Source organism: Pteropus alecto, unplaced genomic scaffold, assembly GCF_000325575.1.
Source record: "Pteropus alecto unplaced genomic scaffold, ASM32557v1 scaffold88, whole genome shotgun sequence".
Taxonomy (NCBI): Eukaryota; Metazoa; Chordata; class Mammalia; order Chiroptera; family Pteropodidae; genus Pteropus; species Pteropus alecto.
Window position 1 is genome coordinate 6,044,876 of NW_006494611.1, and position 26,140 is coordinate 6,071,015.

Consider the following 26,140-nt stretch of genomic DNA (forward strand, 5'->3'; position numbering starts at 1 on the left):
AGTCAGCATCTCCTAATTCTGCCAGTGTTCAGTGTTAGATCCTTTTTTTTGGTATTAGCATTTCTTTGGTTCCCGTAAGGTTAAACATGTCTCCTCACGTCTCATTTCCAGTTATATTTTGTATATGGCATTTGAAAATAAATACTTTGCAGTCTTTGGGTGGGAAGCTATTCACAGCAAGATGAAGAGTAAATATTAAATGAGAATTGTGCATGGCTTGTATAAAGAGATTCTAGAACTTTTTAGTCATATGAAGGACCCGTTGAATAAATTAAAAGACATACCTTATTCCTAAATGGAAATATAAAGGTCGTTAAGTAGTTATTTTCCCCTATGTTTCATGTAATCTCAGGACAACTCCCAAGTTGATTGTTCTTGAATCTTAACAACAACAAGAAATCTAAAATTGTCTTGATAAAAAACAGGCAAAATAGCTAGGAGAAATTTGAAAAACAAGAGTAATGAGGAACAGGGACCAGCTGGCCAGATGCTAAAGTACATTATAAAGCAACCCTAACTGAAATGGTGAAGCGTTGGTGATGGAATGGATGGAGACCATAGCAGTAACATAACCCACCCAGAAACAGAGCAACTGCCTTGGAATTGAATATGCAATAAAGAGACCACCTCTAAACATTCTGAAAAGGAAGGATTGTTCTAATGGTATCGAGATAATTGGTAGGCAATAATGAAAAAGTTATATCATAAATATATATATATATCAAAATAGACCCTGATATGAATGAAAGGTCATGTTAAAAAAAATAAACTTGCAAAAGACTTAAGAAAAAAAGAAAAGATTTATTATATCTTTAGTAATTAAAACCAATTACATTTTTTAGTTTAGAACTGGTATTAGTAAAAATTTTTTTGTAAAGGACCAGGTATTAAATATTTTAGGCCTTGGAGGCCAGATGGTCTCTGTCACTACCACTTAACTACGCCATTGTAGCACCAAAGCAGGCATAGACAAGTTATACATCTAATAAATAAATAGAGAACACGTTTGTTTATGAGAAGAAACATAATATTGTTTCAGTTTCCCCACACATCAGATCTGAAAGTGAATTTTATGAATCTTTTAACTTTTTGTCAAACTGTGTATGACAAGTGATACCTCATTGCTGTTTTAATTTGCATTTTCATGACTATTGTTGTGTACATGCATTCCATTATTTATTTATGTATGTATGTATGTATGTATGTATGTATGTATGTATGTATGTATTTATTTATTTATGCGTGCAATATTTGTTTGCCACTGAGGTCTCCTCAGTGAATTACTGGTAGCGTTAATTTATTTTGCCTATTTCATCTCTTGGTCACCTGATGTCTCAAGGTCTTGGAAACCCCTTTAGTAACTCCAACCCAATTCAGACCAACAGGGTACCATTTTGTTCCATGAATTATAACTCCTGTGACTTTGCGCCTATGGGACTGGGACTTAATTTTCAGCTTAGATCTTATCTGTGTCCTAACCTGGCTGCTTGCCAGTAGACTGAGGATGGAGGACCACTTTGCCTTTCTCAGTCCTGAGTGGTTTTGGCTCTGATGACCTACTACTTAGACTGCCTCCATCTCCTTAAGGTTAGTTGTTTCCTGAATATTTCCAGAGCCTGCCAATGCCCCTTTGGGTTCTGGAATCCAGACATAGGCATGATCTGCCTTTGCAATTCTGTCCATCCAGGTGAGCAAACCTAGAGCTGGCCTCATTTCCTCCAATTGCACTCCTTCAAAGAACTTTCAGTATTATGTTTCACTGCTGACTTCTGATAGCCGTGTCTATTTTCCAAGAGATATAACTGAGAAAGTGGTGAAGCTGCTTGCACAGAGCCACGCGGGAAGTCTTAGAGAACACACACTATGAGATTATTATAACCATGGAGATGGAAATGTCATTTTCTTCTTCCAAGGTCTCTGTCTCAGCCACCATCACCAAGACTGCTTCTGCCCCTCCTTGTAGTCTTTCCATTGTTGCGTTTGCTACAGGAACTGAGACAATTATGACAGAGTTGAGCTGGTTTCTCTTCTCTTTTGGACATCATTGTTTGTCACAATTCTGATCACCATTTCTTCCTCTAGATTATAAAATTGTAAAATCACTGCTATATTTATATTTCCTCTTGCTGCCTGGCTTGCAAAGTACCATTCATAGCTTTCCCTTGAAATTCCTTTACTAATAATATTCTACATATATATAAATACACCTATACATGTATATATCATCGGCCACCTTTGGAGCTGGTATCAGAAATGCCGTTAGATGTATGACCTGTGTCTCTTGACATTTTTCTTCCTGTCCGTGAAACTGCTTCTCTTTTATAAGTTTCAGGGATTTTCTTGCCTGGGACATGAAGAAATTAGTGATTTTTTTCTTGAGAGATCTAGCATTAATGCATTTACCTAATACTTCTTTTACTCTTTTATTCGTCTGAGTACTTTCAGAGAAGGACAGTACATTATCCCCTTCTTTAGACAGTGAGGCAGACATTTTCAAAGAAGACAAAGGCCCTCAAGAAACTTTGTTGGTTCTCTGGTTTTCTCAACAACCACTGCAACCATGAGGTTGGACTTTCATCCCTGAGGCTGTTCAGCTGTAAGCTGCTACAGGGCATAACATTTGGGGTCACGGATTCCTGTTCCTATTTTAACTATATAAGGTTTGTGTGTTATGTGACCTTTGGGTTCTGACCTTCAGATTTAGGGAACTGGAAATTTAGGAAGTTTTGTTAGGACTTGAATCCAAGTAAATTTCCTCATGAGTACAAAGACTCATAGAGTTGTGGAATATTAAAGCTTAAAGGGACTTTTATCCCTCTAGCCCCCTTGATTAGAAAACATGGCCAGTTAGTGATAGAGCTGAGGCTAGAATGCTGAGTTGAGATTAAGCTTCCTACGCGCTTGCTCCCTATCACTTAGTATTTCCCCTGTTGTAGCATTCCTCTTCCCACCAGACTTGGGGCTCTGAGAGGGTGTTACTGAGTTTCCTCTGTGCGTGGCTCTGATGATCAAAGCATTTTGCATAGGCATTCAGGATTTGCTTGCACAATGATTTGACCTGTGTCTTTTCATGATATGGCAAATTAAATTTTAAGGATGCTGAAGAAGAGGTTCTTTAACAAAAGGTTAAAAGAGACCATCACCAAAAGAAAAAAATTTTGCCGAGGAGTGTTTAGTCAGAGTTTACTAAGGGAAACAAACCCTGACTACATAGTTTCAAGAGAAAGGATTTAAATACATGGTGCTGGTTACTTCAAAAAATCTGTGAAGATTATATAGAGCAGGCTTAAGGCTAAACTTTCAGTAATGAATCTCAGAACCTCACAAAGTTATTACGTTTCCACAATCAGGACAGTTGTGAATTAAGAGGCTACCATGGAACTGTTGAGTTCAAGAATACAGTACTGTACTTGTGAACCAGACAAAGAAGCCATGATTCGGAAGGTGGTAACTGCACCCTGAGACATGTAGTCCAGCTACTTGCACTGCTGCAGCTACTTCTTGACAGCCACAGTGCTGAAGACTGAATGTAGGAGGGTGGATGCAGAACAACTCCTGGTCTCTGTGGCCATGCTTCCAGCAGAAACCAAGCCAAAGCGACAGGAGCATGCCCTCTGTCTTACTTTCATCTTCCAAATCTCAAGCCAGTACATCTATTTGGGCAGATTCTCTTTTGCAAGACAGCCTCTACAGAGTGGCAAGTTTGAGTGCCAATCCACCATATCCAACGTAGTAAAGGTTATGGTTTTCACATTTTGGGTGTGTCTTCCATAAGGCTCTGCATGTAGTAGGTACTAAATTGAAGATGGATTTACAATTATGTTCTATTAGATCTCTGTTTGTCAGTGTAATTAATTATATAACAGAAGGGAATGCAACAGCTTTACTTTAGGGAATCCCTAAGGGGAATTCTTATTTATCAGAAAAAATGCCATAAGGAGGGAAGATCCTGAGCTGGGAGAGTATTCTAACTGTTTTGGTTTCAAACATCTTGGAAAGTACTACAAGGAAACATGCAGTATTATGATATAATAGTGCTTACCATGTCTCGGGGGAGTTCCGTCTCTGGCAAAGGCTGTTAACTTTCCATCTTGTATGTTCTCCTCCCCCCACCCCTATGGAATATACATTTAGAATTTGTAATGGAAATCAATATAAAAGTTTATTTAAAATAAATTAAATAGACATATAAGTTATGGGTCTGCATTGAATTATTTTGACTTCATCTCCCTTAACTTTCAGGTAATCCCTATTTGGAAACGTAGATTAGTTATTAGTAAATACCCTAGTGAATAAATTTGGACACCTTTTATTTCTGTTTCTTGTTTACTCTTTTATTTTCTGTTCCAAATTAAGAACCAGGCAAACCCATCGTTCTTCTACTTGAAACCAAGTGGATATGATAAAATCACTGGTAATATTGATGGGGGTAAGGGACAGGAGTGATCAGGTGGTAAAGACATAATTGAAGTAAATAATCTAATTTTCTTAGAAAAGGTGATGTTCTTTGCTTCTGGAGAAAGAAGCTGAGTGAGTAGGGTGATTGGTACTAGCTTCTGCTAGATTTTTGCTGTTATCTCACATTCTACTCCTATAGAATCATTCTGGTACATTCAGCCCTTTTTGCTGTGAAGCACATGCGTCTGGAGCTCGGAAGCCCCCAAAGTCTTCTCTATGTCCCACTGCTAATTCCTCTGCCCTCACGGCAACTGCAGTGATAGTGCGAGGCCTTTGGACATATGTAGCCTTTGGGAGAGGACCCAACCGTATTCAGGATACTCTTAGATTCAGTGACCAAAACCTCATTATCGCAGTGTTATAAGTAAAGTGACCATATAAGTTATTATCTAAACTGGGACACTTTGTGAGCGAAAAGGGGCACTGTTAATAATTGCACCAAAACTGCAGGCATAACTTGAATGTATTACCCTAATTATAAGGAACTGTGGCGAACGGCGTTTGAAATGTGAATTAACATGATTTAGAAGCAGAACTTAGCTCTTTATATTCTCAAATCTTTAGGTTTACCTTCTCTTTTATATAATAATCACTTGATTAACACTGATGATGGACAGACTCCACATTAGGCATTAGGAAAATAAAGGAACACACCATCTTTGTTCTTTATTTACTTAAAATCACTGTTATAATATTTTAGAGCAGCAGGTTTTTGACCTGGTTCATAACACAGCCATTGTAGGAGGGCAAGAGAAGTACAATCAGCCCTTCGTATCCATTGGTTCTGCATCTGCAGTCAGTCACCTGTGGATTGAAAATAATAAAACGTTATGTTGTTGTTGATGTGTACTATGTAGATAAGCCTACAATGGTTGCGTCTTTACTGAACATGTACAAATTTTTTGGTGGGGAGGACATTGTTTATTCTCTAAACAATGCAGTATAACATGTATTTACATAACGTTTATATTTTATTAGGTGTTATAAGTAATCTAGAGATGATTTAAAGTATACAAGAGGATGTGCGTAGGTTGTGTGCAAACTGTGTCTTTTTATATAAGGGACCTGAGCATTCGCAGAATTTGGTATCTGAGGAGGATCCTGGAACCAATCCCCCTAGGGACAACTGTGATGAATTTTATACTTCCCCCACAAGTAAAATGTATTCTGCCAAAGGATGAAGATGTAAATAAAGTCCAAGGAACTATTTTATCAATTCGTGTATTTTATTCTTGGGATTTTCTTAAAGATTTGGCACGAAGAAACAATTTTTTGCTAAAGAAAAGTTTGAAACCTTCTGGTTTGAGATTTAAAATTTTACATTATTGTTCTAAAGCTGTAAGACCAGTCAGAAAAAAAGGAAGAATAGGACTTTTTAAACTTGGAACACATTAAAAATAAAATGAGTAGGAAACTAAAAAAAATGATTTTATATACATAGAGGGCTGCCATACACAAGAGGGCTTGTGATTCCAGAGGGCCAAAGTAAGACAGATAGGTGGTTCTTATGGGAATATGGGTTTCAGCTACACATAACTTTCTGACAGTTATAACTGCCACGGAAGGGGCTGCCTTGTGAGGTAATGAGCTCCTCCTGCTCATTGGGTATGTACAAGCAACCTTACAGATGGTGGGTGGTTAAGTTTCAACTTAAGGTTCACATTAAAAGAAGTATCTTCATTAACAATTTCATGCTTCTTGGGTATTAAAGTTCTCTATTGGTGAATGTTGTGTTTTTGGGTACTACCTTAAAAATGTCTACAGTAAGGGGTGTGTGTGTGTGTGTGTGTGTGTTAGTGTGTATTTTCCCAAGAATATTAACCAATTCAGTACATTTTTTACACATTTGCATTGTCTTTTTCTGCACGGTGGTCAATAATTGATAAAAATGCAGAAGGCGTAACACCCATACTCTTATCGAGAGAAATTTAAAAGGGAATAACATTCACTTATGTCATTCTGAAACTGATCCGAAACAGCCTGGCTTGTTTTCACTCAGATGCCATTGGTCAATGCATCTACGGTTTTTGTCTCTGTTTCAAAATCTTGAAATAAAAGTGGAACAACTTCCAACATGATTTAAGAAAAAGGTCACCAGTTGAAAATGGTTTCAATTGTTTTGCTATTCAATGCGAAATTGCAAAACTAGCTTCTCTTACATAATTTAAATTTATAACACATTCTAATGAGAAGCCTATCTGTTTTTCATACCATTTTAAATACTGAGAAATTTCTTCAGGCTCTCGAATTGGTGTTAAAAAAAAAAAAGAAGAAGTTTTATTTCAGAGCATGTAATGCATGAAGTTGAATTTCTTTGTTTTATAAAACTGTATCTCATGGTCCTTGAAGGTTGAAAATTTGTATCTCTCCTTCTTCCTTTTTTATTTTTCTAATATCTGGAAAAATGTATACTTTTTTGATTTAGCAATATCATTGCACTTTAACCTTAGGATAAAGTAGATTTTGGGTTTATCAGAAATTTAATATGGGAATTAAGTACTAGAAGAACAAAGATTAAATTGGAATGTTTATAATATTATTACATGAAGTCAATAACATTAGTTCAAATTATAGTGTCCAAACTATATGCAAAGGCTTTAAGCTATTTTTGCAACTAGTTTTTGTGACAATAGGATATAAACAACACAGTTGACAGGTGACAGTTTTGCGAACAATGTAATGCTCTGTCTTGTTGCTATGATTACTCTTAGCAGATTATGTGGCCCGAATAAACATTGCTTCACAGAGTTTCATGTAGTATTGTCAGATGTAAATTTGACTCAAGATTTGTCAACAGTGGACTCATATTCATTGAAGACAAAATTAAATATTTCAACTTTTGCAAGTTATATTTAAAATAAAATTATTTTTCTATTATTCTACTTACTTTTATTGGGGTACCCAGGTGAATTTGTAATAAAGGAAAATACAAACAAAATTATTAAAAATTAAAATTAATTAAACTCCTCTCAAGTGCCAGTAAAATTCTATCGCCGTCTAATGAGCACAACAGACTCGCAAATATATAACTAAAACACAATGTTTGTGTGTTTAAATACAAGTTTGAACAAGTTGTCAGGGGAATGCAGACAAGTGAGCAGTAATTAACTTGCGGACCTACCCACTTACTGGTGGGTTTGGAACGAGAAGATTCCAGATATCACCAAAGAGATTGCCAGGCCTCATTAGAAATTATATTGGTGATTTTTCCCACTGTAACTTTTTCATCCTAGTGGAAGGGCAAGATACAAACCAGGAGTTTAAAACCCTTATGAATCAAGTACTCAGAAACTTTATAAATCCAGATTTTTTTTTTTTTTTAGAAGGAGGTGCACTGAGCTCAAAGGCTCCAGGTATTGTTTGACCCCTTCTCTCAGTCTTGTATAGGAAAAGTCTGTTGCTAGAATCAGAAACTTAGAAGAAACTTCTTCAGAGCACATTTTTTGAAAGCACAGCACACTCCACAGATTACCCGTACCATTGCAGAGCATAAAACTTTGCTGCATGAGGGGATTTGGGAGATAATCTTCTTAAATGCTATTATTTTAGAGCTAGAGAAATTGAGGTCCAGAGAGGGTAAACATTTTCTTGCTTACTTAGTCAAGGGGGAAGCATTACTATTAAATGTGATCTAGAGTGCAAGGTTGGGGTCTGCTAATTTTCATTGGCATGGGTGCCGAGTCTTTTGGAAGAGAAATTTATTTCTTGTCCATTTCAGTGACTCTTACCCACTCTTTTTAGTTGTCATCCAACAATCAGTGGAATTACTAGCTTGTTTAGTGAAGCTTTACAACTGCAAACACTTTTTGGAAGAACAACTAAGTTTGAATCCAGCCTCTGATATGTACTAGCTGCTGTGTTAACTTGGATAAGCCACTTTATCTTCTCTAAATCTTGGTATTTGACCATTCAAATTGGAAGGAACAAATTAGTTTTTAGGATTTCTCCCAGTTGGGGTTCTCAAAGAACACTCGACCATTAAATAGCCTGTTCTGGCTGTTGGCATTCATGTCTGTTTTTTTTTTCATGATTGATGGGAGTTGTGAGCACAAAGAGCAGTTAGTTAGTAATTGGTTTGGTTCCATTCTGTCTTTTACATGCTCCTGAGAATCCTGATCTTCCAGTGATGTTGTTTCCCTGCCAGGGCTGACTGCTGCCTTTTCAAGTGACATTCTGAATCTGAGTGAAAGTATGTTGTAGAGATAAGTCTATATTCTGCTTCACTTCTTTATCGGAGACTAATATTTAATTGTCTGGACTGATGCTTCTCACCCTTGCTGTTTCTTAGTTTACTCGGGATCTTCAAATGCAATTAGCAACCAACAGTATTACCAGCGTTAAAGATCATTCCTTTAATGTTAACTTGTATTCATATTAAATTTGTGCAAGGCAGGTTGGCATTTAATGTGTTGATTCTTACTCTACCTCCCTTCACTCTACACTCCCTGGTCAGCAGGACTCCTAGGAGTTAAGACAGTTTTGTAAGAAACTGCAGCTCACTCAACTTGCAGACTCGTAGGAGGAATCATGGAGCATGCCAGTTGGAAGGAAAGGTAGAGGACATCTAATCTTTAGTTTATGGATCAGGAGAGATACTGAGGTTCAAGGAGATATAGTGACTAAAATCATAGAGCCAATTAGTGGCTGAGCTAGAAATTGCACCCAAGTCCTCTGCATCTAAGTCCAAGGCTTTTTCCAGTATTTCCAACTGTCTCTCAGATAGTCTATATAAAGGTTTGGCATTTCTGTAGAGTTGTTCTCTAGTCACCCCTTCTGAGTAATGCCAGCTGTCCATGCAGAGAGTGGGGCACTTAGCCAGTGCTGGGCCAAAGCTGCATATAAAGAGAAGTTGAGTGAATACATTGACATTTTCAGCCCATGGCAGATAATACTTTGCCCTTCGGGCTCTCATCTGATCCCATGCTTCAGTGGAAGAGTGATTACATTTGTTGTTCAGCTAACAATTGTGTGCAATTTTCAGCCTGCCTTATTCTTTAACGTTATCTTCCCACGCTTCCATCACATGCCACAGCATATTCACTTTGTAATTACGCTGGTAGGGACTTCCCTACATCATTTGGAAATGGTATGGCTAAAGTACTTATTTACTTGTGCATAATAAATCTTGATTGATACCTTGGTAATCTCTGAGATCAATCTAAAACTCCCTCCCACAATGGGGGGGACTGAAGAGTTAGGGAAACAGGTGACCCTCCCCTTTCCCCCACCAAGAGAGAAGGTTTTCTCACTGATGAGCTAGGAGAATTATAGATGACTTGGAATCTCCATGGATGACTTTTGTTAGTTTTTGGCTGGCTTTACAGATCTTCCATAGAATCGTAAGTGTTTGTGAGTAGAGATGTCATTAGTTCTCATCTAATCCCATCACCTCATTTTCAGAGGAAAATGCTATTCCCAGAGAGAGCAAACATTGTACTCTGAGCTCACAGTATGTTTAAGACTGGAAGCTGAGTCTGAATTCAGAAGATCAGGTATCCTTCAGCTGAATACAAAGATGTAGCAAAGGATGGATAGCTGTGGCCTATGCGAGCAAGCACATTATGACTTTTTAATAGATGGTTTAAGGGGTCAGGTTTGAAATTCTAGGAAGGTAATGACTTCGATATAAGGAGGAAAGTTAGTGAAAAACCTTCAAAATGACAGGAAAGTGTTATTTAAATCTTAATTCCTTGTTTAAATGATGAAACTGTTGCTAAGGGATGTGAATCCTAAATTTTAATCTGCCATCAACTACTTCTGACGTTTAAGCCGCGTAGCACCTCAGTCTCTCGCTACCACTAAAATCGTGGTATTAATACCTGTCTTTTCCTTTAGTATCATTCATTTATTTGGCAAACATTGACCAAGAGTCAGGCCTTGGGTTAATTGCCAAGAGAGATTTAGAGACTAATAGAACATGATTTAAAGATTACTATAAATGCTCAAAGTCAACTATTCTTAACCCTTGAATCAGAATGTGTGCATAAAGATCCCCAGATGAAATCGGTATACAGTTTTGAAAACCACTACTTCAAGCTAATAGCATTGGGTGTTAGATGATACCATGTAACGGTTGGTTTTAAAATTTTGATGATATATGTAAATATTTAAAGAAGAGTACAATATTGATTTTAGGAAAGAAGACAAAGTTGAACAAACATTACTTAGTTCTATTTATATGGATGATAGTGATGACATTCACATGGCATCTTTAAAGAGGCTTAGAAGCTTTGTTAGTATGTAATGTCACTTTACCTGTGGCCCTAAGTTTTCTTGTTTGTAGAGGAAGGGCCTTGGTTGCCATGTGGCCTTTTGTAGTCTTTTGCATTCTGTGTGCCTTGATTTGTGTGGTCAGACTAATGGCTTCATTGTTTTGTGATCCTGTGGCTCATAATTGTTAGATTTTATGGCAAGTAGGATCTGGAAGCAAGGAATGGAGATAAGAGCAAAATCTCCTGTCTCTAAGTAATGGCTACCTTTGGATCGTGTTGTTTTCTTTTTTCCTTCAAAGAGAAGGGTGTGCCATGATGAAGGCCATGGATTTGAGGTTGAAGACCTATGCCTAAATTTCATCTTTGGCATTTGAGCACATTATTTAATTCTTAAAGCCTTACTTTCCAGATCTGATAAATGTGGATAATAATAACCAACCCTACCTCATATAATAGCTAAGATGATTATGTGGCCATTAGAAAATTGCTAGGATATAGTAAGTCCTCAATAAACACTTGCTGTTTATTGTTAGTCTGTGGCTTTCTTATACCTGCTGAAAAGCTAAGAGGAGAAGACAGAAGAGCAGCAGAGGTGGTAATAACTGAAACTTCTCAGGTTCTTCTTAATTGCTTTGCATTTGACTACAATTCCTGAAAGTCCAATGCTTAAGTCATCCCAGCTCTCAGACTCCCTTCAGCAGTAGGCATCTTGCTTACAGGAAGGCCATTTCTCTTGTTTCCCTCTCTTCTCATAGTGTTTGTGTATTTTCAGAGCCTTTGTGGAGCTCTTGCCTTTCACTTCTTGCTTTCATGATGATTATAAGCTTACAGTGAAACCGATCTAGAACCAGAGGAAGTAAGAACAGGGTAAGTTTTGGTCCAGCAAAACCAGCTCTCACCACTGCTGCTTTTTGTTTACATTGGGTGTCTCTCTGAGAAGTTGAGAAACCCCAACTGACATGTTCTAGTTCATTTGTTCACTCAACTTATGAGGTTTCCTCAAACCTATTTATCAAAATGAAGGGGTGTAATTAAGATTTCAGAGAAGAAAAACATGATAGATTATTAGAGCTGATTGGGACTTTACAGACATTCATTTTGCAAATGAGCGTCCTCTCTTGTTAAAGGTCACAATGGCAAACCCGAGACTAGAACTGGGGCCATAGGGACTCTATGTCTGTACTATCATTGCCTTCCTTGTCTGTACTATGTATTGCCTTCCTTGGTTCTGTCTTTCACGGATTAATTTTTCTTACATGGGCTTTGCACCCTTATTAGATTCCTGTTCAATGATATAAGTTCTAGCTTCTTATTTTCCTACATAAGACTTTTAATACGCAAGCTCATTTTATCTTCCGAACTTTTTTTTCCTCCAGTATTCTCCCTGAATCCCTCATTTTAGTACAAGAAGTCTGCTGCCTGTCCCTCACGAATACCTTGTTTCTTCCCAAGCTCACAACACAACATTTCCAGGCGTTATCCTTGTAGCTCCATTTATCTTTTAGAGCCACTCAGCTTTCAAAGTTCTTGTTCAGGACGATTCCTGCCAAGCCTGTGCTAGCTCCTGTGATGTGTCCCAGGTTTTTATTTTATTTATTTATTTATTTTTCGGTATGCTTCGTGGTTTCTATTTCTCTTTTCACATATATAAATATATCTCACTCAGGTAAGCTTTAAGCTTCTTGAGTACAGGATGAGAATCTGATTCATCTGAACACAGGATGAGAATCTGATTCATCTGGAGCTCCAGTGCCAGACAAATAAATGTATTCATTCATTAAGTCGACAGACATTTTATTGAGTACCTATCATATATTAGGCCCTGGGCTTGGAGAATAATAATTACTTATCCTCTCAAGGATTCAAGAGTTTAGTTTGAGAAGCAGGGAGGCGGAGAAGCAGAGTGGTGTGTGATGAGTGTGCTGACGGCAGTATTCCAGGTGCTGTGGAGGTGTAGGAAAAGGATATATAACTTGAACTGGAGGATAGAGAACATGAACTGTGTGTCTTTAAGGACTAGCAGGAAGAGATGCTCAGAGTCTAAATGATACACCATAGATGAGACATCATTTTCAACTGAGAATTAGCTTGGTTGAAAGGGAACAGAGATAAAACCCAAGGATGCAGCAGAATTACTGGCAGAATGTAAATGCTGACAAATGACCTCAAAAGAAGCATAAAACTGCTACAATTATAACAGAATTGTTGGAAATATGATTAAGATCTATTATTGAAGAAAGTATTATATCTAGATGATGTTACATTGAATTCTGATAAACCTTTGAAGATCACATAATTCCAAATTTCATCATTAAACTAGTACAAAGAGTAGAATAGGATGCAGAACCCCCATATCAAAACCTAATAATGATAAGTAAAACAGCAGAGAAAAAAAATACTGTGAAATGATCTTACTTATGATTACATGTACAAAAATTCTATATAAAATAGCGTATTCATTAGTATATCAAAACACTACAACTGTGACTGAGTAGCATTTTTTTCCAGAAGTACAAAGCTGGTTCAATATCTGGAAATCTAACAACATGATTCATTACATCACTAAATTAAGTGAGGGAAAAATAGATAATTGTATTAGTGGATGTTTAAGAGAGAGAGAAAGAGATTCTAGAAAGGGATGAGTAACCAAGGCGATAAGTACTCATCACTCATCCATTCATAATGCATAACGTATTATTTTTCTAAGGCTTTTTAGCCAGACACTGTGCTGGTACAGTGGGACCACTCAGGAGCTTCCAGCTGATTGAAGCAGAGAAGCAAGTGAATATATAGCTTTTGTGTGAACTGTTATAATGAAGAAACAAGTACTGGAAGAGCTTGGAATTAAGCTACTCATTTCGGGGCGGACGTTTAGTTAGGGAAATGTTTATAGCATCAGAGATACTTGAGCTGGTCGAGATTAAAAAAAAAAAAATGCCCAGTAGAAAGTGAATGGAAGAAATGACATCGTAGATGGTGGGCACAGCGTGAACAAGGGTTCAGGGTCATGAAAATTCATTATGAATCCTGAGAATGGTGTCACTGGACCACTGTTGACACACAGAAAAATGATACAAGAAGATCCTGTGAAGATCATCTGCAAACAGATACTTGGCCAGACCCGAGCATGCTGAGGGGGTGGAACTGGAGGCACCTCCATGGGGAGGGCAATGTCGGGGTGATGGATGATGCTGGCGGAACAGAGAGGACGATGGAGTCAATGATTTGCAGATAGATGCTTAAGTTTTCATTTTTCATACTTTCTCAGAAGAATTCCACAGTCAATTGGCAATGTGAGATTGCTCTAGAAAAGTGCCTCTTTGCTGTAGAAATCACTGTATCCTTTATTAACCCATTTTTTAGAGTTTCTATTTTGAAATAACTTTAGATTTACAGAGAAGTTGTGAAGATAATATTAACCCATTTTAAAATAATGTACAAATAAAATTTATATTATAAACGCGCATAGTGCATTAAAATGTTCAAAATTTATTTTATCTTACTTGTTCCCCACTTATACTCAAGTTAGTCATGTTGAAAGCAGAATAAGCACTTTTATCCCCTTTTAGTAGAAGACTGAGAATCAATTTAAAACATCAAAAATATAAACAAAACCAAAATTAATATTTCTAAACTTTGAGATATGGACTTGGTTTTGGTATTAACTCATTTAAAAAAATCTTAGATGATTCTAAATGTGCAGCTAGGCTTAAGAGCCATGAATAAGCCAGACATTCGTGGCTGTTTTTCTGTATTGGTTTTGTATTAGGCCTTGTAATGGTTGTTTAGGAATGTGTAAAATATACTCCGTGCCCTTTCAGGGAACGCACAAATAGTAAATCTAAATGTACACAGCATATGCACAGGATACAAAGGAAGAAGAGGAAAAGAGAGGCCTTGTTAGACTGGGAAGCCAGTGTCATCATTTGCTTTAGTAAAAAAGTCTTCTGATTCCCAATTTAGAGTTCTCTTATTAATCATGTTATTCTCTTTTGTTAAGAAAACTATACCTTCAACAGTTTTCCTCTCCTCACTTTGAATAGCCCTTTGCAGAACGTAAAACATTTTAATATTGTTATCTCAATGTTGCCATAAAAATTCTGAGGAGTTGAGGAGGACAGGGCTTTTATCTTAATTTTGAGAGAGTGGAGGCGCCTGAGGCCTCTGATGGAGACTTGGGGGCGGGGCACCCAAGGTCATGTCACTCATGCTGTGTGACCTGACAGTAACACCCAGGCAACACTGAGCCCCCCTTCTTCTCTTCACCCATCTCTCCTTTGCCATGCCACGTGCTGAGGCCTTTATTTTTTCCTGCATTTCTAGTGCTCTTTGTCTTTACAGACATCTGGAGGTAATCATGTAGCCCTCTCAATTAATTCAGTTCGATTAATAAATTACTGGGTGGATTTGGGGCTGGAGTGGGTGCCGGGTGCCTTCCGGGCCTCCCTGTGCTGGAGAGCTCTTGCAATCAGGCTTGGAGAGCTCTCCTGAGCAGCAGTCGCTGAGGCTCAGCCCTGGCCTGAATGCTGCCTGCAGGAATGATTGGCTCACCCTGACGCGCAAGACATCATTTTTCTCTCCTCACATAGTGTGTGTTAATCTGGTTAGAACAGCACCTGGGCTGGGTTGGTATGTCCCCCTGCTAGTCAGGTTTTTCATAAAGGTCCAGCATAGCTGCTGATGGGTCATTTCTTTGTCATATCAGCTCACCAGAGCATTATAGCCCCTGGCCACTAAGTACCAATAACCGTCCCAGGCATAGTGACAAACAGTGTCCCCCTCCCTGCAATTTCCAAGTGCTCCTTGGTGAGGAGCAGAACTATTTCTGCCAGAGGGACCATTTTAAAGTATCTTGCCTTACACTTGTTATGCTCCTGTTTGAAGAAAAAACTGGTGATTCCTTAATGCTTAAATAAATTTGAACTCTTCAAGCTTGCATGCAAAGCTGTCTGGTGCTCTGGTTCTATCTGACATTTTAGTTCTTTTGCTAGCTACTTTTCCTTATTTTCCACTCCGGCCACACTAGTTGGAAGTGCCATGTACTTTTCTGTCCAAATAACTTTGCTAACACTGTTCAGGCCCAACCTCTACTCAGCACTCAAAGTTCCATGTGAAGGTCACCTCATCAATGATGCCTTCTTAGTTCTGCTAGCAAGGAGTGATCTTATCTTTTTCTGCATACCAGAAACATTTTTTTATATCTCCCTTAGGTAACGTATCACTTCAATTAGGTAACTTAGCACAACATTTAGGTAATGTATCATCATTTAATTGGTGTGATAATTACTTTAATAGATTATTAATACAATTGAAGCTTTTTCCAACCTTAATGGTATTCTCCTACCACAGAAACTCCTTCAGGTTAGAGATTATTTCTTATTTATATCGATTTCCTGAGGAGTGATAGGCAATAACATAGGTAACTTGCAGGAGAAAGGTGTTTAAGTTTGGTTGGGGGAGTGTTCAATTTTTCTCCTCCTCTTCCTCCTCTTCCCTTCTTTTTTCTTCCTTTTTCCTTTTTCCTTCATCCTTCATCCTTCGTTCATCTCTCTTCTCAGAGGGCTTTTTCAAGATTTCATTAAGTGTGGCTTAAGATGGAATAATAATGAAGTGAGCTATGTTGCCTCCACTTTCATGCTTCCTGTCTTTCTTTTTAATTCCAGATTCCAACAATGTCTCATCCATCTTGGCTACCACCCAAAAGCACTGGTGAACCCCTTGGCCATGTGCCTGCACGGATGGAGACCACCCATTCCTTTGGGACGCCCAGCATTTCAGTGTCCACACAGCAGCCACCCAAGAAGTTTGCACCAGTCGTTGCTCCAAAGCCCAAATACAATCCATACAAGCAACCGGGAAGTGAAGGTATGTGTGGGGATTTCAGAGCTGGGTGCCGAAAGTTGGAGAGTTCAATATAATAAAAGTGATTTAAGGCATGGTGTTGTGTCAGAAAAAGGTAGCTCAAGAATTTGTAGTGTGGTTATCATATTTCATGAACTATCAAAGGATACAGAATACTCAGAAACCATCTAAGCTAACCCTTTCTTTAGGGCAAAGAGATTGAGACCTCTTAAGGGTTATATGGCTATGATTACACAGTGAATTAGAGCTAGAGCCACAACTACAACCCTGGCCTCTATTTATAGCTCACTGTCCTTCTTCTGCATTATCTTGCACCCCTAGCCTACTGTCTTGTAGAGCTATATGTCTACCACCCAGTGGACTCTGCCTCTTGTCTTTGGACGAGTGTCCAAATGCTGGCAAGCAGTAGTCTGATGGGAAATCCGTACTAAGTGAACCTAATAAGGCACCTGGAATTGTTTTGCTTTCTCTGGATATTTTTCCTCCCCTAAGTTGCTATAGGATAAGGTTATCTGGAGAACTTTGTGAGATCTGCATTTGTTGATGCTCACAGACAAATTTGAGTAAAGCCTAGTTTTAGCGGTTTTAATAGCAGTACATTCAGTTTATTTCAAGTGGAGTTTGAATATCTACATCAGCTCAGCCTCTCAGGTACATATGTATGTGTACATTCACACACTAAACACCACAGGCAGTATAAAGAGTGCCATACTCAGGTTGAAGTGGTTCTATATTTTTACCAATGAATGTCAGCAGTTCATCCAAACCCATTAAACGATAACGTAACTAACAATCAGAAGAACATTAGACTTCTGGGAGCTGAGAGAGAAGAGGCAGCCTCCCTTTCTTATCCCCCCTCACCCCCACCCCACTCCCCACACGCATGCACACACACCTTTTTTTTTTTTTTAAATGACCTTATTCTCTCCAGGATGTTTCTAATTCCTTCTTCGATGACGTTAGTGCTTTTGTTTCAGCAATTTTCCACGAGACTGTTTCATACTCTGTGATATAGTTCATCCTTTCTCTTTTCCTTCTAATCCTCTCTCTGCCCCCAGTAAATACTCTACTAGTCTATTAATATTTTAAGACTAAAGTCAGAAACCTAGCCCCAGTGTTTAGCTACATAAGATGGCTGGATGCTTAGGTAGGTGGTAGGGAGGTCAGGCACCAGCATGCACACCTGAGTTGTGGCTGTGGATCTTTCAGCATCCTTCCTCCGGAAAAGGGCCACAGCAAGACCACAGCAGCTCTCTGTGGAAAAACAATAAATGACCCCCTTGGTGCTTTACCGATCTCTGTGGCAGTGCCTGAAGTTATGTTGGCCTTGAAAGAGACTATGCCTTTGCAGTTAATCAGGACTTTGTGGAACTGGTGTTCTTTGGCTCACCATTCTTTAGTCATTGCAGGACTCAGGAATGGGATCTGGAAGAAAATCCCTCTTCACAAGGACAAGAGGAGTCATGTGTTGGCTCCCTCATTTGTTTTCTCAGTGTTTTCCGTGGTCTGCTTACTAGGTTGGTTGTTATTCTGTCTCCTAACTTTTGGGGAGAGCTAAAATGGGCTTCCTTCTAATATGGAGGAAACAAAAACATTGTCCCTTATGGAGTAGGAGGCAAATGTGTGAGGAAGTCTTAGTAGGTATGACAATGGGTGTATGCTCAAGGGTCAGGGTAGGGCCAGGTCTTTTATTAAGTGGACTAATAAATTACATGTAGGAGAGGGAGGAGAGAAGCAGGCTCCCTCACTTTGATGTCTATGAATTACGGTGGCTTGGCCCCTTGGCTGACTCTCCTTGCCTTGAGATGCCCTGCCTGCTTCACTGTACTTATCATGTAAAGTTTATTCACTGTCTGTCTTGTTCTCTAGGGACACTGGTGTAATCTCTGATACCCTTCAGCTTTTGCTCAACTCCTTGCTGTTTCTTACATGCCATCCTATATGCTTTTGTTCCGTATTCAAAAACTTACTTACATCAACTTCTCCAAAATATCTAGGTATGGCCTAGATTAGAAGTAATCACTCCTTTCCCTGGGTTTCCACATACATCTTATTCTGTCAGATTTCTACTTTTGTTATTTCTCCTGCTCTTACTTTGTCATGCAGTGAACATGTAGTCTGTATGAGGCACCGTGCTTTTTCATTATCATTTTATTGCCTTCTCATACAACCCTATGAAGTGTCTTTCCACATAAAGAAACGTAAGCTTAGAGAAGAGAAGTGACATTCTCTATGGTTTCGTGGCTACTGAATTTCTGAAATGAGGCTGTTGTCTTTACCCAGTGTGCTATACTGCTTGTCCTATTCATGGCATATGTGGCACTCAAGTCCCATATGATGGAGATACTTCCTACTTCCTTATAAGAATGTAAGCTTTGTTTCCCCATTTAAGCAACAAGACATGGTTTCTCACTCGTCCTTATGTTCCTCTTGGCTCTTATTATGCTACTGTGTTTTTAGTAGGAATGATTGTGTATGGTCAAATGTATGTCTGTATGTTCTTCTGTATATATATATTTGGATGGGTGGCGGATGGCTGGATGGGTGAATGCAGCACTTAGTAATTTTTTTCGTACAATAAACAGTTTGAAATATGGCATCCTTATTTGAAGCAACTCAGTCTCATTTAATTTCTGAAGTCTAGATTCTTTCTTGCAATTCTGCCAATCTCTCTCTTTTTTTTAATATAACCTTTTTTGAATACACGAAGGAAAAGAAATTTCCCTTGCATATATACATTTTAAAGACAAATATGAGGAAAGGTTTATGGATATTCAGACTTTTTTATGTGGAGCTACATGGCTTCATCTGCTATATGGCATAACGAGATATTTGTTAGAAGTATAAGGGTTCCTTTACTTTATATTTAATTTAAATGTTAGTGCATTCTCTGTTACTCTAAACATTTTTATAATTCATGTTATTTTCGTTTAAATTTTTATACATTTTTAAAGTTTATATCCATCTTTTTTTTCTTTTTTGTCCATTTAGAATGTTCTATGCCATTAGTGAAATCCCCAGATAGTAGGTAACGCAGTTTTTATTTACAGGGTGAATTGATGATGCCAGGGTCTTGTGTCTCAGCTCACGCTATTCTTTGCCTTTAGTATACACTCTCCTGAATTTCTATCCCATAAAATCTTTTCATTTATAGCTTAATTCAGAGCCTGGCCTCCAAGAACCTCAACCAAAAAGATAGAAAGTTAGAGCTAATAGAAGTCACACAGTCCACCTTTTTCTTGTGTAAAATGTGAAAGCTGCAATGCAGAAAGTGTAAATTTTTTTTACACTTTCAGATATTTGCGCAGCCTGCTCAGAGCCGAGCTGGTACTAGACCTCAAGTTCCCTCTGAGTCTAGATTTATCCAGGACCTTGTGTGATTTTCTAACGAGGACTCTTTTCCATCTCACCATACCTCTTTAGTATCTCCTACCATTACCACAATGTGTCTTCTAATAGGTTTACTTACTTATGAGCCTATTTCCTTCAGCAATCTCGGGACTTTCAGAAGTAGGGGCTGCCTGACTCATGCCTTTACTCCCAACGGCTCCCAGCAGGGTACCTGACAGTTAGCAGGTACTCAATAATGTTTGAAATAATAGTTAAACATAGCAGTAGCAATATAAACCTGTTTATCCAGGCACAATTTCTAGCTTCTCTGCTATTTACTAAGCCTCATGGTTCTGCAGCTCACCCTATGTGTTTGAGTTACTTTTACCCTCCTATAGCCATTCCCTAAGCTTTTTAGTTTCTTACACCACTTACCTTGAAGTTACCGATTACATTTCTCACCTTGGTATCATGTCTGTCATCTCTGGGGTTTGCTCTCTCATTTTTTAATTCTGACTGTGAACGTGAAAAAGTATCCACATGTTTTCTACATCAACTTATATTTATGTGGCACCATACGCTATAATTTTCTTTTATAGAGTGTTCTGCTAATAATTTTTTTTGTAAAGAACTTTGGCACACTTAAAAGGAATGACTTCCCAAAGTTACCCAAGGAGTTTAGGCTGAGCTGAGACCAGAACTTGGCTTTCCTAAGTGTGCTCATTTTACTGCATCTCCATTGTCTCACGTTGGAAGAGGCAAGATTGGGGCTTGGCTCCTAAGGAATGAATGAATCCTGGATTATTGATACTTAGAGAGGTAGGCATTAGCGATGTGAGGTCATGAAATCTGGTTAGGTGGGACATATTTGTTTTCTCAAAATTGATAGCTAAGACGTGAGAGAAATGGAAAGCCACCTATGGCAATATGTTTAAAGAAAGTAATTTAGAATAGATTTTTCCTACTATTTTTATGTTGAGCATACAGGCCAATTTAGTGCTGCTTCTCTTAAAGTTAGCAAAACCTTTTTCTTTTTTAAAACTGGTAGAAAATGTATGAGGACTGATTGTGAACCCTGAACTTTATATCTAGATATTTAGACTTGCAGTGTACTCTCCTGTCTCTGGTGTCCTATTGTCTCTATTCCATTCAATGAAAGGTGAATCTGGACTGTGACTTTTGAGGTACATATGGGAAAGACACATCTTTATGTAGTCTTGACAATTCTGTTAAGTTGCCAGCCATCACAGAAGAGCAATTGCATCTTCTGAGATGTTTGTTTTAATTATGCATGGTCTGTGAGGAGCACAGTCGCAAAGTCACTAAAACATCAGGAACTCTAATGAGACTGAGGCTTGGCCAGCATGCCCCTTTTCTGGTTCGGGATAAGCATCTTGAGCCTCATCTATCACTGTACTGTACAATATGTGAGTTTTAATTTTCAGAGCCTCAAGGTGGGGAAAAGGACAAGCTGTTCATTCACTGAAGGGTCAGATATTAATTGTATTAATCTGATATTTACCTTGAATCTTCTGGAAGAAAAAAATTCTTTGAGTGATACCAGAACTTACCAAATATTCATAGGCTTTATTGATCCTCAGAAAAGCCAAGGTTCAGCACCGACTTGGTGGTCAGGGCATTCACATTGAAGCCTGTTTCACCTCTCTACCTTGAGCGTGACACTTTTCTACTCCACATAGCCTTCATTTATGCAATTAGCTGGCAATTTAAGGGTCAGCTATAACAACGAGTGTGAAAAATGTTTTGTAAACCATAAAATGCAACTCTAAGGAATTACTCTTGTGTAGTTATTTAACAATCATTTACTTATAAAAGATTTTATGCCAGTCATTTTTCTAGGGGCTGAAGCAAAGATAAGGAGCAAAACAGATATTAACCCATGCCCTCATGGAATGTACTTCTTGCTATAATAATAACTATTAATAATTATTCTACATTATAATACTAGTACTATAAGACTAACAAATGTATAGTAATATAATTATTACAAATGAAGGTATTCATTAATACTGATAAACAATGATATCAGTATAGCACTGATAAATGCTGATAAAAACTAGTAACAGTGATAGGAATTACAGTGCCTCAGGCAAACTACAAAATTCTATAGTTCTAAAATTCTAAAATTCTAAAATTCTGTAGTATCAGGCAAACTATAAAATTCTAGAACCAGATCGAGTCTTAAAAATTATCTAGTGCAACCCCCTCATTTCTTAAATGAGGATAGTTAATTCACTAGTACATTTCTAGGTGACATAGGGCCCTTGCCCTTGGAATGCTGTGAATATCAAGTCAGAGTTGTTGAATGAGGTCAGGTGGCTTGTTCAGTGTTACAGAATAGAAAGTGGTAAAGCTGAGCCTTGATCCTGGGGGTTCCTTCCATGGTTGCCACAGTGCTATGTCACCGATATGTTTTGGGTAACTTATTTAGAAACTACAGAGATAGAATTAATATATGTGGACACAGTGGATTAGAGGTTTTTTAAAAAAAAAAAAATAAGTTCATGTATTGTTGACAGAATGTTTCATTTTGTAACCTGTCAGCTTAATTAACTGCTGAAGTGAATTCCTTAATAAGGTGGTGGATTCCTCATCCTTGTCTGACTTCGAAAACTGTGAATAATACTGCGTTGTGTGGTGAAGTGCTCTGTAGTCTTCTTTATTTTCGAGTTATATAAATGTACAATATGATTGTCGTTCTGTATTTTAAAGCTTATTTTCTATTTTGAGAATAAAAATAAATATAGAACCACAATAAGATATTACCACACACCTATTAGAATAGCAAAAATAAAAATTCTTATCATGTGCTAGTGAGGATGTCGAGAAACTAAATCCCTCGTACGTTGCTGGTGGGAATGTGTAAAATGATACAATCACTCTGGAAAACTCTGGCATTTCTTATCAGAGTAAACATGTGTTTATCAAAGTAAACTGATTCAGCAGTTGTACCCTGGGGCGTTTTATCCAGAGACATGAAAAGTTATGTTCACACATAAACCTGTACATGGATGTTCATAGCAACATTTTTCATAATGGCAAAATACTGGAAAAAAAAAATATCCTTCAATGGGTAACTGTTTAAACAACTGTGGTAAATTCATGCAACGGAATTATACTAATCATCAATAAAAGAGAATGGACTATTGATACATGCAACAGCCTGGGTTGACTTCAAGGATGCTATGCTTAATGAAAAAATAAAAAGTCGATCTCAAAATGTTGCATGTACTGTATTATTCCATTTATAAGACATTCTTGTTATGGCAAAACTAGAGATGGAGAACAGATTAGTAGTTGCTAGAGGGCAGGAGTGGGGATGGAGTGGAACAGGGAGTAGGTGTTCACACCAAGAAAAAGCAACAGGGAGTCTTTTAATGGTGTTGGAACAGTTCTCTATCTTGGCTGTGATGGTGGCTACATGAATCTATACATGATATAAAATTTCATAGAACTATGTACACACAAAAGTGAATGCAGGTTTAAAAAATTGTGGAAACTGAATAAGGGCTAGTGAACAGTAATATCACAATGTCAATTTCCTGGATTTGATATTGTATTATATCTATATCAGATGCTGCTTTGGGAGAAGTTGGGTGAGCTGTTCATGAGACTCTTTATGCTACTTTTACAATTTTCTCTGAGTCTATATTTCAAAATAAAAAGTTAAATAGTAAGATAAATGTATACATGTAGATTTCTTAATGATTTCTTCTCCTAAAGGTGCTATCTTGCGTGCACGCTGAATTGCTTGCACCACAATTTGAAGATCATTGTTACAATGCACAATGTATGGCTTAAACCAGTGATTTTTCAAAGCGGACCAGTCATCAGAAAAATTTAGGAAACATTTTAAAACAAGAAAATAACAGTCTCTTGGGCTCATATCTGTCCTACAGAATCAAAATCACAAGGCATGAGCCCCAGGAATCTGCATTGGAAAAAACAAAACCCTAAAACGAAATAAAACAAAACTCCCTAGATAATTCCGATTGATGCTCAACCAAAGTTTGAGAATCATTTATTTCAGTAACTCCAATGTCCAGTGTGTCAGTGCCCTTGGAACCTTTTTCAGGTCCTGTGGGTGCACACGCTCTCTTTAATGACAGTGGTTTTTGAAGTCTTACACATCTTTTATCATACAATGTAGAGATTCAGGGGCTCAAATCATCTTTCGTGTTGCTATGCTTTTCCCTCTGCTTTCATCATAAATACTAGTTTTCTGCATATATTTTCCCAAAGAATTTTAATTGAGACCCCCAAACAAGTAGATGTAAATTAAAAATAATAATAAAGATTTTTCTAGAATGCCTAAGCAATGCCCAAGCTTCTGCATTATAGAGCATTTGCTATAATGTAATGTTGGATAGTGATGTCTGAAATCTTGGCTGATTTTAAATCATCTATAAATGGATTCATTATGGATATTATAAAAATAAATCTGACACCTGAGCCTTTGGGCAAATATACCATATAAAGAAATTATACCCTGGAACAATGATTGACCCTAGAAGCTGTAAAGGAAAAAAAAAAGTTATGGTATTATATTTTTATCATCCTTCCTTAAATTTTCTGTGGTTGGAAACTGGACAGCTGAGCACAACATCAGGGGCAGGTACCTGAGATGTGACACCTTGAGCCTCCTAACACTTTGACCTTCCAGCATTCTTCCTTATTATTTATTTTTTATATCATTCTATATGTTGCCGTTTTCAAATAGAATAGATGGTCTGCTAGTCAAGATAGATATACAGTAGCCACCATAACCCATAAAAGTGCATTCTGTAAATTAAGTGCCATAAAAGAAAATGATGCGTTGTGGGAGGAATTGGGAAAAGCTTCACAGAGGGGACATCTGAGCTGAGTCTCGGAGAATGAGTTAGTTGTTAGCCAGGCAGAAAAGGGTGATGGATAGAGTGACACACCAAGTAAAAGGAAGAGCATGTGCAAAAACAGAGAGAAAGGTATGTGTTCTGACCCTTGTAATTTTGGCAGCTCTTTGCTGATGTCCTTAGGCAGTACAGCTGAACCCCTTGGAGTAGCTTTACGATATGAGCAGAGTAACTTCACTGTGAGTAGACTCAGACATGTAGTATGTGCTGAAACATAGCTCTAGGAATAGCTCTAGGAAGTTGGGTAGCTACGGGGAGAAGCACCAAGAAATAAGAGCATTCCAGTCTTAACATGCCATGGGCAGGAGAAGCACCTTCCTGGTGGTCCTGACCAGAAAGATTATGCCATTTCTCCCTGTTTCTATTATGCTTGAGAATGAAATGTTTCTGTATATACAGATGCTAAGACAAAAAAGAAAGGAGAAAAAAGCAATTCTCCCTCTTAATTCTCCCCAAACTAGGTCAAAGCAGCCTTTTTACCTAATCAAACACACATCCTTAAGAATGTGAGATGTGAGCCAACTAGAAATGTTCTTGTTTTGTTTTGTGTTCTTATTTTTTTCCACTTTGGGGTGATCCTGAGAAAACAGGAAGCAGTGAAAGAAGGACTTTATTATGAAATATTCTTTATAACTTGCAACTTTAAAGATGTGTGTCTGTGTGTGTGTGTGTGTGTGAGAATAGATTTTGAAGCACTTTCCCAAATATTGTGAATTTTAGTTACCACAATATCTTGTAACATTATTATGGTTCCTACTTTATTATGGTTCCTAGAGACAAATGAAAAAATCTGAGATTCAGAGGACCCATAGCGAGGCTTGTAAATGGAGAAGCCACATTTGACCCAATTTTAGTTTTTTTCCTTACGTAAAGTATTGGTAATTCAGAGTAACCACTGTATTATAGTCATTGATTATTACTATTACTAAAACAATTTCTCTGGCAGAACATTGTTGTAAGGATGTGAAAAACTTTTTAGTGGATTTATTAGTCCATTTCATCTGAAGCCCACTCTGTATTGCTGTTAACCCAATCCTTTCAGCGATGCTGCGAAAGGTAGGTATCCTCAGCCTTCAGTCTGCAGAGAACATGATGTAAAGTGAAACAACCAGCCCGGAGCAAAGCTGGGATTTGAACCCTCAACTCCTAACTCTCAGTCTAGTGCTTTTCCTTGCACTACACTGCATCTTGTGTTAATGCTATTATTCTTTATTATAAGAAAAAAAAGTTTTAACTGTTATTTTCTCCAATCATTACCATTCAGAACTGTTTGAAAATTGAATTCATCCTAGTAACATGTGAAAATTACTTAGAATCACCTGTACATGGTGTGTATGGAATGATGTTCTAAAATCCAGAGCAGCC

At 37.8% G+C, this 26,140-nt stretch overlaps 1 protein-coding gene across 25 annotated transcripts in view; it reads left to right on the forward strand.

Moving 5' to 3' along the window:
* Positions 1-26,140, forward strand: part of LPP (LIM domain containing preferred translocation partner in lipoma) — a 613,522-nt gene that overhangs the window by 195,484 nt on the left and 391,898 nt on the right. For all 25 annotated transcript variants that reach the window (XM_025042205.1, XM_025042204.1, XM_015599903.2 and 22 more), the window contains one exon: positions 16,334-16,535. In XM_025042205.1, coding sequence (XP_024897973.1) covers positions 16,343-16,535 — 193 coding nt within the window. In that variant the 5' untranslated portion in view covers positions 16,334-16,342. The remainder of the gene's footprint in view (positions 1-16,333; positions 16,536-26,140) is intronic.